The 10742-nt window shown below is 45.0% G+C and overlaps 7 protein-coding genes across 7 annotated transcripts; 3 read left to right on the top strand and 4 right to left on the bottom strand.

The window, feature by feature from the left end:
* Window positions 1–93: 93 nt before the first annotated feature.
* Window positions 94–921, top strand: PHALS_10552 (conserved hypothetical protein; the record flags this gene model as incomplete). Its single annotated transcript, XM_024725996.1, has 1 exon — window positions 94–921. One exon carries the CDS (start codon window positions 94–96, stop codon window positions 919–921), a length of 828 nt encoding a protein of 275 aa, XP_024576717.1.
* Window positions 922–1140: 219 nt separating this feature from the next.
* Window positions 1141–1853, bottom strand: PHALS_10551 (uncharacterized protein; the record flags this gene model as incomplete). Its single annotated transcript, XM_024725995.1, has 2 exons — window positions 1141–1665; window positions 1728–1853. The coding sequence occupies 2 exons, from the start codon at window positions 1851–1853 to the stop codon at window positions 1141–1143; spliced, it is 651 nt and encodes a 216-aa protein (XP_024576716.1).
* A 532-nt stretch (window positions 1854–2385) lies between these two features.
* On the bottom strand, window positions 2386–3397 carry PHALS_10550 (Phosphatidylinositol transfer protein SEC14 and related proteins; the record flags this gene model as incomplete). The annotated part of the gene is made up of 3 exons (XM_024725994.1): window positions 2386–2595; window positions 2665–2808; window positions 2867–3397. The coding sequence occupies 3 exons, from the start codon at window positions 3395–3397 to the stop codon at window positions 2386–2388; spliced, it is 885 nt and encodes a 294-aa protein (XP_024576715.1).
* Window positions 3398–3672: 275 nt separating this feature from the next.
* On the bottom strand, window positions 3673–4425 carry PHALS_10549 (ribosomal protein l24; the record flags this gene model as incomplete). Its single annotated transcript, XM_024725993.1, has 4 exons — window positions 3673–3749; window positions 3851–4079; window positions 4165–4260; window positions 4327–4425. The coding sequence occupies 4 exons, from the start codon at window positions 4423–4425 to the stop codon at window positions 3673–3675; spliced, it is 501 nt and encodes a 166-aa protein (XP_024576714.1).
* Window positions 4426–4637: 212 nt separating this feature from the next.
* Window positions 4638–5291, top strand: PHALS_10548 (eukaryotic translation initiation factor 2 subunit beta; the record flags this gene model as incomplete). Its single annotated transcript, XM_024725991.1, has 3 exons — window positions 4638–4775; window positions 4840–5231; window positions 5288–5291. 3 exons carry the CDS (start codon window positions 4638–4640, stop codon window positions 5289–5291), a joined length of 534 nt encoding a protein of 177 aa, XP_024576713.1.
* A 1125-nt stretch (window positions 5292–6416) lies between these two features.
* On the bottom strand, window positions 6417–7438 carry PHALS_10547 (zinc finger domain containing protein; the record flags this gene model as incomplete). Its single annotated transcript, XM_024725990.1, has 1 exon — window positions 6417–7438. A coding segment is annotated over one exon (1022 nt), but the record flags the coding sequence as incomplete, so codon positions are not given.
* Window positions 7439–7739: 301 nt separating this feature from the next.
* On the top strand, window positions 7740–8394 carry PHALS_10546 (Transcription factor TFIIIC, tau55-related; the record flags this gene model as incomplete). The annotated part of the gene is made up of 2 exons (XM_024725989.1): window positions 7740–8138; window positions 8206–8394. The coding sequence occupies 2 exons, from the start codon at window positions 7740–7742 to the stop codon at window positions 8392–8394; spliced, it is 588 nt and encodes a 195-aa protein (XP_024576711.1).
* Between the last annotated feature and the right edge of the window lie 2348 nt (window positions 8395–10742).

Here is a 10742-nt window from a genome sequence, read left to right as displayed (position 1 = left end):
GCGAGCGACCTGGCGCAGCAACAACTTCAGCAGCAGCAGCTGCAGCTTCTACAGCTACAACAGCAGCAGTTTCAAAGCCTTTCTACTCAGAACATGAATCCTGCTGATCTGGCGGCCTTACAACAGCAACAACAACTCGCCCTACTTATGATGCCCATGTTCCCACTCATGATGCCTTTACAACAGCAGGCGCTTATGGCGTCATCAACAGGCACAGGGATGCAAGAAGATTCTGCAACGACACATTCTGAGGCAGTAACGACGTCTGGAGAGCCGGCTGAGTCAGCACCAGGAGGCGATGCCTCGCTCGAGTCACTGGGTCTTACACCGCCTTTTGTAGGAACTGATGGATTTGGATTGCTGTCAGGGACTCCCAATGCATCGCTGAATATAGAGGAGGTGCCTAAGCGAAAGCGAGGTAGGCCACCTAAAAAGGATGTGGCAGCACGAGCTAAGGCTGAGGCAGAGAAAACACTCAAGCAACAGTTTCCTATGTGGGGGTATGGTTTGCCAATGCCTTTGCTGCCTGGTTTTCCAGGCCTGCTTTCAGGCATGTCAAACCCTGGTGCTGTCGTAAAAGATCATAGTGCAGTAGATGATCAGGTGTTAAAGGATGAAGATGAAGACGGTGAGCGCCCTGCCAAAATGGCGAAAAAGAAGCAGCGTGGAACAGGGAAACCTCGTGGTCGACCACGTACGCGTCCTCGCCCTGGTGAAATTATTCGCCGAGTAAAGCCGCTTCCGATCGCCCCTGCAAATTATTCGGTCATGTACAACTATTCTCTCTCCAACTTGGCACAGAAACCCACAGAGCTGAATGCTGATGGTACCACTGCGGACACAGAAAGCAAGGACGATGCACATGATTCAAGTCGTTTGGCACCATTAAGCGCATCACTTTTATCAGGAGAGAACGAGTGATGATGCTGACAGCGGCAATTTACATGATATATGATAATTTACGCTTAAATCTTATGGTGGCCCATACACAAACTGGAAGTGGGGCTTAGCGTTGATATCTAACCACAAGTGCGAAGAGCAAGCAGAAACATCAGATAGATAAACAAGGAAGCTCGAGGCACATCATTTTTTCGGAGTATGTAACTAAGTACAAGGTAGAGATATAGCCAAATTAGTGCTCTAGAAAAAAACTTCTTCGTCACCTTCGTCGCTTACTGCATCACTGTCGTAATAATCAAAGGTGTAGTCGTTCATATCATCACCTAAATCCTCTTCAACCTCGTCTATATTGCCATCGTCTGCATCCTGCTCAGCTTTCTTGGCCTTGTCTGCTGCAATTTTCTTTTCTTGAGCTTCTAACGACTTGAAAACTGTGTCGAATGCACGAGGTTGCATAATTCCGCGATTTGAGACAGCCGCTGTCATTGTGCGAACGCCGCTTAACGAGTTCGTACGCAGTTCCTCAGGGACGTACACTTCGTCATCTTTTCTCGTCTCTGGTACTGTCACATGCACAAATGCCGCTAAGTCGCTTGCATCATGCCCACTTTTCGAGCCTGTCCGACCTCCTTCCCATGGATGGTACAAATTTGCGAGCTTATGCGCTAAGATACGCTGTCTTTGGATTAAATATGCGTCACGATCAACAAGCGCCTCGGGCTGTGGCAATTCGATTGGAGGATACAGTGATCCACTAGCTTCGTTCTGCGAAACAACATTATGCGATGAGCGAGTAAATTCATTTGCTGAGAAGTTGATATTCGTACGTGCAGCTGTTCCATTTGAGTATACGAGAGTCCTATATCTTCACGTGTTTCGTCTAGCAGGTCAGTCAACATTGAGTCTCGGCTTCCACCGAAGCGCACACGACCGCGGCCGCGACCTCGACTCATGGGAATTGTTGTAGTTGGAAATTGATTCGCTGCAAAAGATTATCATAGTTCGGTGATTGAGTTTTAATATGAAAAAAATACAATGTAAAAGGAACGTCTCTACTTGTTGTCCTTCATGTCCAAGGGGTTTAAGAACGCTTATATATTTACAGCATATTAGTTATCCCACTACAGCCAGACCATTGTGCAATAGCACCCTTTCGAATCTTGTATAGAGATGCTGATGGCCCAGGGCATGCAAAGTCAGAAACAGTTATTCACGTTTTAGATGCGTCCATCTCATCAAGCGCTAAACCAGTTGCAGAGCCGAGGTGTTCTTAGTGTCTCTGCGACCCCATTCCAACAATGCTCGTAAAATGACTCATTCTTAAGCAAATACGATACATCCAAGCGAAGCATAAATGTGTTGTGCTCACAAATTATGAGCAGCAATCAAGAGCAGAGCCGAAAAAATTTGAATAGTCTCAATTACCTCCATAGACTAAAAATCATACCTACAATTTACATCCACATAGCTTGAACTTAAACGTCTTTACGTTCCTTTACAAACTTTAAGACTTAAAGGAGTTGTTTCGTTAAGCTTAGCAACCATGGCAGGCACAGGTAATGGCGTGTCTGGCTCAGATGTTGTAAATGTGTTGTTCATGGCTCTTCCAGGATGTGATCCACCCATATAAGATGGAAGAGATGTAAGCGGAATCCCATGATTCTGTGCTACTTCTAAAAACGATTTCATGTCTTTCTGCAAATGACACAGCAACAAGTTCAGTGTACTGCATCGGAGAGAGAAAAAAATGTGGTGAATACGTACAAAAACTTGGATCTTTTCACGCGTTTCAGGCTGGATGATAGCCGAAATTACCTTCCAAAAGCTGTAAAAAATGAATGGTGCATTCACAACGTATAGACAATGCAGTGTCTCTGGGTAGTACAGCTGACCCACATCAAAGATCGGCTGCAAATAGACACATGTAAGCCAAATTTAATTGAATAATAACACTTAAGTGATGTACCTTCAGTTGACTCAACACAGACGGCGATAAAAGCTTCATGCTAAGACCTTTCAAGTCAACAACACAAACATGTTTATAGACTCTACGACCAAGTCGCTTTGAAATGGCGGCTTTTTCCCATTGAATGCGCTCCATGTATTGCCATCGGTGTGGAATGATCTCGTTAATACTCGCAAACGTCCTGAATAAACCATCCGGGTTTATATCGCTGATACGGTCCACTGTTACTAAATGGCCTTCGGAATCTTCGCCGTAAACGTAGGTTGGCCAGTGTTCATTGTACAGTTTTGATAAAGGCAAGTCGCGGCGAAGAATATTATCGGCATCGTGAGCAGCACGTGCGTTCAGAATCTTCCTAGTCTCGGCAATAGTAGTTTGCTGACGGTGCTTTTTCACGTGTCGGTATGCGCGAGCCACACGAATAGCAAGATCATCGGTACAATTGTCACCAAATTCTGCTTTCACAGCTTCAAAAAGCGGCTGATCTTCAGCTGATAGGGGCTGGTTTTCTTCATTGTCTTGCAGCGACATGATGCTCAATTTTTATCAAAGAGTTCCAATTGACAAATGCCAGCATGGATGGTCATCGTTAGGTTGTGCCAAAAAGCCAATTTGATGTCTTTACGTTCTGACCATAACTGACGACGCATCCAAAGAGTCAGCGTGCGCATATATTTATAAAGAGTCAAACATAAGGTGACAAAGGTCGTCCGGCTACTAGGTTTTATATATCTAAGTACAATCTGACCGTAAGCCCATTACATCCTACACGCTGTGGCTCGCGATTGATACTGTAGACAAAACGGTCACAGACGAGTAACCTCCCAGTCCTCAACTGTGCGTTCTAGCACATCTTCTGGTGCCGTGTCAAATGGGCCCGTTTCTAAGGATAAACAGCCACAAAAACATCAGAAAGTCATGCCTCAGGCCAGATAGCAAGTGTTGTGGCAGCTATGGAGCGGAGAAATGACAGCAATGACGCACCTGTTCGCCGTGGATTGTGGCGTTCCTTTAGGATAGCTGGCTTTGGAATAATTGTACCTGTCTTCTTCGAAACCCGCACCTTTTCACCCTCATCCGTGTAGCGAATAGCGATTCGCGTGGGTTTACCGATAGATGGATCCACGAGACTAACATTGCTATAGTGAATGGGAGACGGTGAAAGGTAAGAGCGGCCAGCAGTTGCAGGTGTTGCCTTCACGTATCGGTGTGACTGTAGATAATTAGCAAATAGGTCAGTCGACAAGACTTTTGCAGGACTTGGTGTGGCCTTGCGGGAGCCTTTTTGCGCGACGCACCATATTGACATTTTCTACAATAACCTTGTTCAAATTGCGTACAACGCTGACAATCTCGCCTTGTGTGCCTTTGTGGGGTCCTGCAATGATTTCGACCTACAACGAGGAATGTTCATATGATATGTCAGCCGAATTCGCCTCTTAATCTTTGAGAACTAGCACCTTGTCACCACGATACATATGCCATGTCTTTATCAAGTCAATTGGTTTCTTTTTAGTGCGTGGGCCGCGACGGAAGGCAAGCGGAATGCGGGTGGTCATCTTCACGTCCTGAAGAGCTCTCTGTCCACATACACAGGGCGTGTAATTCTCTCGTATGATTGGACAAAATGATATTTTATCAACAAAGCTAATTTGTTTAAATTTTGACTTTACTTGTACACAGCTGAAACCGGGCAACCACCAGAAAAGTCGAGGAAGAACGAATTTCGTGCCATTCGATCCAGCTACAGAACCATAAAGGAGAAATCATCATGGCTGACGTCGCAGAAAATCAAGATCTACCACCTGTCGGTGATGCCACCGTAAACCCGCCAGCCGTACCAGAAGATGTGGCTGCAATGTTTGATCTGAAGAAAAAGAAGAAGAAATCTAAAAAGGTGAAGAAAGAGGTATGTCTGTGGGCTTGCGTTATTTATTAAGATAATACAATACTGAGTCGCACATAACATATAGAAGAAAGAGAAGTCGGATGATGTCGAGGATAGTGCAGATGCCATACCCGATCCCAGCTCGGTTTTGGTTCAGGACCCCGCTACATATTCTTATAAGGACGAATTGCTTGCGCGTATTATGGCCAAGCTTCATGAGAATAACCCGGAGCTGACAGACCGCAAGCGACATACCATGAAACCCCCGCAACTTATGCGTGTGGGTACCAAGAAGACGCTGTGGGTGAACTTTCAGGAAATCTGTCAGATGATGCACCGATCACCCGACCACGTGCTACAGTTCACACTGGCCGAGCTTGGTACCGAAGGCTCAATTGATGGCAATCAACGTCTCGTTATTCGTGGCCGCTACGTACCGAAGTATATTGAGTCCCTGCTTCGCAAGTACATTACGGAGTATGTCTCGTGCCAAATGTGCCGCTCACCTAATACCACGCTCACACGTGACTCAGTTAGCCGCCTTTACTTTGTCCACTGTCAAGACTGCGGCTCGTCGCGATCTGTAGCTGCCATCCGCTCGGGTTTCCACGCTGCTACCCGTGCTGATAGAAGGGCTGCCCGTAAGTAAGACACGTTGCTGTCTTTCAGTTCAGTCGCTCCCACGCTTTACGCGCAATTTCTGGGGGAGGAAGAAAAAGTTAGAGTAAATTTGAACACTGGATCGTTGCACTGAAGTAAAACAATCTTCTATGTATTTGACTGTCGACTTGTTAATGACGGCGTTTGACCTTTTTAGACTTGTGCCCATAGCCAGTATCAACAGCAGCACGCTTCGTACCATAACGTGAGATTACAATATGTCGCTCGAGCCCAGAACCCACACTTTCGTGGGCAAGACCTAGACGCTCCGCGCAATCATGAGCTAGCAGTCGTTCAAAGCCGTTCAAATTTGCGTCCAGGTGCAGCTCGTTATGCTCAGTTGAGTCGAGAAAATCCTCTATCTTCTTCACCAAAGTGTGCGAGCTGCCATCCGAAATACCACCTTTATTTGAGTGTAATTGAACCTGCTTTGGAGGCTTGACAGAAGCAGTAACGGGAGAATCTTCATCCTCGGAAAAATCCGAAGTATCTGAATTTGAGACGACTCGCTTTTTAAAAGCCGAAGTAGCTTTTAGTCCCGCTGTCTTTGATTTCTTACGAAGCTTAGCGTCTGCTTTTCTGTGAGGATTTTCATCGAATTCGGACGACAGTTCTATTTCGGAAGCTGACAACGGTGCTGAGGTTGGTCTTGAGTCTTCATTCTTCGAGCTTTTGAGTTTGTATGACAATTCCCGCTTCGACTCATTTGCATTCACGAATGAAGATTTCAAAGTGGACTTGCTTACAATGAAGTCTTTAGATTTACACTTTTCCTTCCTTGCTGATGAAAGCTTCGAGGATTTCCGTTTGACGTCCTCAAAGTCTTCTTCCGATTCCGTTACGGAAGCTTTTACAATCGATCTAGCCTCATCCTCCGATGGGATTGCTGTACGTGGTCGATACTCTTCGTTTTCAGAATCGGATGAATCAGATGAACTCGATGATTCCGATGAATTCGATGAATCCGATGAATCCGAAGATTCCGAAGAATCCGAGGAAAACTCAAGTTGTGGAATGCTTTCGACATATGGCACGGGGTCTCCGATGTTGGCAACTGGAACAGATTTTGCTTTACTTTTTTTCATTGATGTCATCTTTTCATCCTGTTTCAAAAGTGTCAGCTCCTCGGCTTTCTTTGGCAATTTATCCGTCGCAAGCACATCCAATAGCTGGGTGCGACGATGTTTTTGCAGGCTTTTAAACTTGTGCACAGTAGTATCGCATGAGGCACAGAAAGGAACATCGCACTGTTCGCACTGCACGCTGGCAGTACTAGACTCGCACTCGCCACAGAGGGGCATTATTCGAGCCGGCGACAGCTTTATCTGCTTGTGTTTAGCCATCACACGTGCACGATGCACACTTAAATTACAAGCGTCACAATAAAGCGAGTTGTCGCACTTCTCGCACTGCCAAACAGCAATGCCTGGCTTCTCACATTCAATACACACACGAGTCTCTACAACCTGTTCAGGTATAGTCTCGCTCTCTTCTTTGGTCTTAGTGACAACAGTATCTGTTGCTGCCGTTTTTGGCACAGGATCGGCTTGAGGCGGATGGACATACATGCAAGCATCACCTCGATCACACAGACCATTTACGAAGAATTGACATAATTTTGCGGCTTTTCCCGATGGTAAAGAATCTTTTGGAAGCCCCATGACGTGTGCAAATGTGCAAGCTGATCCTTTTGCACAAAATCCACGAGAAAAATGACGGCAGAGCTTAGCGGGTGGAATCTCATTAGCCACTGACGGTACGGCAACGGGTTCAGCTGGTTTTGACTCCTTAACTTTCACTGTCTTTATTTTTGGTATCCGCGGAGGATTCGCAGCAACTGGATCAAAATTTGCATACCTTGCGTCATCTGTTACGTGGTAATACTTGCATTGGTCGCCCATGCGACAAATACCAGCAGCAAAGCTACGACATGGATTTGTTGTCTTTTTCATTATGCGAAGTAATATTGCCTTGATGGTCTTGCCGTACACAACAGAACCATTTGTTGCTTTCACGGCATTCATTGCGTGTTTTCTTTGCTTGAAGACAATGTGACTGCAATTTCATGCATGATAAATTAGTCACAATTTTAACAACATGAGTGTATTTACGCACGCCGAGTTCGTTCCGTTGTGTCGAATGCGCAGGATAGGGCCGTACGTTCTGTACATATCCCTGAGAATATCTTCATTTATCTCAGTGCCAATGCCTGAGAGTGCAATAGTCGCGTCGTCTCCTACTTTTACCATTGCGATGAGTGCCAATGGAATTATGGCTGGTAACCATTAGATAGTCATTGTAGCGAGGTAACTTAAAGACGCAGTAATGACGGATGGTAATCAAGGTGTTGAGAGGAGTGGACAAGAACAGGAACAGATACAGGAAGAGGAAGAAATAAATGCTGTACAGATCGACAGCGAGACGAGCAAGGATATCGGCCATGAAGATATGAAAGGATCAATGTCACCTTTTGTGAAGAATGGAGAGGAAGGGGAACAGAGGGAAATGAACAATGCACAGATGGACAGCGAGACGAGTAAGTCGGATGGCCATTTAGAATCGGACAAACTAGTATTCAAAGATCCACTGTCGACTGCGAAGATTGATGAAAGTGATGAGAGTGATGAGAGTGATGAAGACAAGGAAGAGCTGCTGGTGGTTTTGGAACTGTGTGATTTTAAAAATCATCCTTTGTTTGACGACTACAGTTCCGCGACACTTGAGGTGGGTAAACGTTTTTACAGAACTTTTAACGTTCATATCTGAAATTTACTGGGTTTGACTGAAATAGGGCATTGACACAGCAAAGCCGATGCTGAAAATTGGAGAATATGAATTATATGGACAACTTGAGGAGACCGTTGGCACGACTTACTTTTACGATACGGATACATCTGGTGTGTCGAACAAGGAATACCAATTTGCAGGCCAGACAATTAAGAAGATCAAGTTTACCATTGCACCACCCGAAGATTTGTAAGCTAGAATTCTAGAGGATTTCAGTAATCTTTATCTAAAATATGTAAACAACAAATGTGGCAAATGCCATTTGCAAATTCTCAAGTGACCCACAACACCTTCGGGGTTTATGTTGCAGGTTGTGCATCGGCGATTTCTCATTTTGCACAACAACAGCTTTGAACAGACGATAGATTCACCGACCACCCCTAAGATGCTCTTAGTTCAAGAGTAATATATCAAAATGTATAGCTAACTTGAGGGCTAGATATTTACTATCGATCATAACAAAACGCAATTCATCTAAAGAATTGCAAACGTAAAACTCGCGCACACGGCGCACGGCGCTTCGATTTGAGCTAGAACAAGAGATACTCGAACGAATTGTAGCCGATCTGTTTCAGCAAATCGAGCTGTGTCAATAACTCTTCCACAGCGAACCTCGTGGGGGTAGGTGAAATCTACTAAGCTATTCATGAAATAGGTGCAAAACATGAGCGGCGTAAATTTGTGGGAGCATGTCGCTTTGCGATACTGCTAATAAATGACCCGCTGTTGACTACCTCAGCGCAATTATAATTAATATGTTGTGTGTAGGTATAACACCGTTCTTCGAAGTATAACAATGAATCACCACGAATAGTACTCGATATGAACGAGAGTGATGGCACTCTATGTAGAACTACGCGAAGCGCTATAAACGATTTTATTCTTACAAATATAGTAAAACAAATGTGTTTTAAGAAAAGCACCGATTTTTAGATGTTTTGGGCTACCTTGAGTGCAATCGATGAGCCCATTCTTTCCAATTGTGATTTTTTCTGTGCACTTGCGCCTAGTAAACCACTTTGGAAACTTCCCAAAACGTCGCATTTATTCATTTTCGCTACCTTCAGGTGACCGTACCCGACACTTTGTACTTGGCAACACATTCTGCACGAATAACAGCAATTATGTTCCTATCATCCCCACAATGTCTACGGCGTCGATACAACGTCAAGGCGTCGATTGGTCGTGGATCTTGCAATGTGGACGTACGCTTGGGTGTTGACACAGAAATTTATTGTAGCGATATCGTACCACAATTATTGCGTGGAGCGGGATCGTCCATTGCGAAACGCCTCACGCCGAAGCTCACACACATGATGCTGAGTCATTTCACTTCAACGTGGAAGATCACTTTCGCCAAGTGACAGGCGGTTGGAAGCTGTGTGACCGCAATCGCAACACGGTATGAACTAAGAACTGCCTCACAGCTTTTGGGACACATGTAATAGAACGCGTTTGGACGAGCGTCCATGCTTCCCTTTGAATAATCGGAAGCAGAAAGCTGATGAGAAAGAAAGCTGATAGTTACGACCACGCCATTGTCAAATCTCGAGTTATTAAAAATAAAAGGAAACAAGTACTGTCTAGGGAGCCTATCACTACGGAGAATTAAATTGTAAAGGTCAGTATTACGGTTGAAGTGGCGCATTTGAGTATACAAACGAATCAATTTGTTTGATCCAAGAGTGCCACTTTGTCGGTTCAACAGAGGGACCATTGACGCAGCAGGCTAAGGATGAAGTGACAATTATCTGGCGAAAGATTTGTGGCTGGGAATCATGAGAATAAATACAAGGAGGAGGTGCATTTACATCCTGTGTAGTACCCACCTACGTACGGTCGCACAATCTTGCGAAACCCACCCTTTCTCACAAGGGCACGTGTAACCCCATTACATTCTCTTCCATTAAAACTGTGAATACCCCCAATTCACATTCAACGGTCGCCTCATACGAGGCTCACGTGTCTGAAACACCTTCACGTTCATAAAAACAACGTCAAACCTTTTCCGCTCTATGAGCACTGTGTCTACGACACACGAAGCACCCAGCCTAGCTGGTAGCGACGGCGCCCCCGGGCAATGCCCTTCATATTCTTCTACATAGGGTGCATCTCCGAAAGTCCGCGGCATCACGGGTAGCACATCCCATGCAGCGGGGCTGCTGTAGCTTTGCGCTTGAGGAAGCGTCTTTAGGTGACCGACCTTTCGTTCTTTACAAGAACCAAGTACTAGTGCAGCGGATAGCAATCCACTGCCACTACAGGTAATCAAAAGCCTTAACCAAGGCAAACGAACACTTCTGCTCAAAATCCAAAACTGATTTTTATTTTTATCCTAATGTTAAAGTTTAGATTTTCCTAAATATACCAAATATATATAGTAGAATCTAAATACAACCATAACTACTGGCTACCTAGCCCTGTCCCGTATTCTTGTGGTCACATTATGCACATCTCGTGTGACACGCACACACACACCTGTTATAAGGGTTCGTGTAACCCCGTTAAAGCCTCCCCCATTATGATTGAGAACATTTACTA

Source organism: Plasmopara halstedii (genome assembly GCF_900000015.1).
Source record: "Plasmopara halstedii genome assembly, contig: Scaffold_484, whole genome shotgun sequence".
NCBI lineage: Eukaryota > Oomycota > Peronosporomycetes > Peronosporales > Peronosporaceae > Plasmopara > Plasmopara halstedii.
The sequence above is the reverse complement of the archived record's forward strand: the minus strand, read 5'-3'. Positions and strand labels throughout refer to the sequence as shown.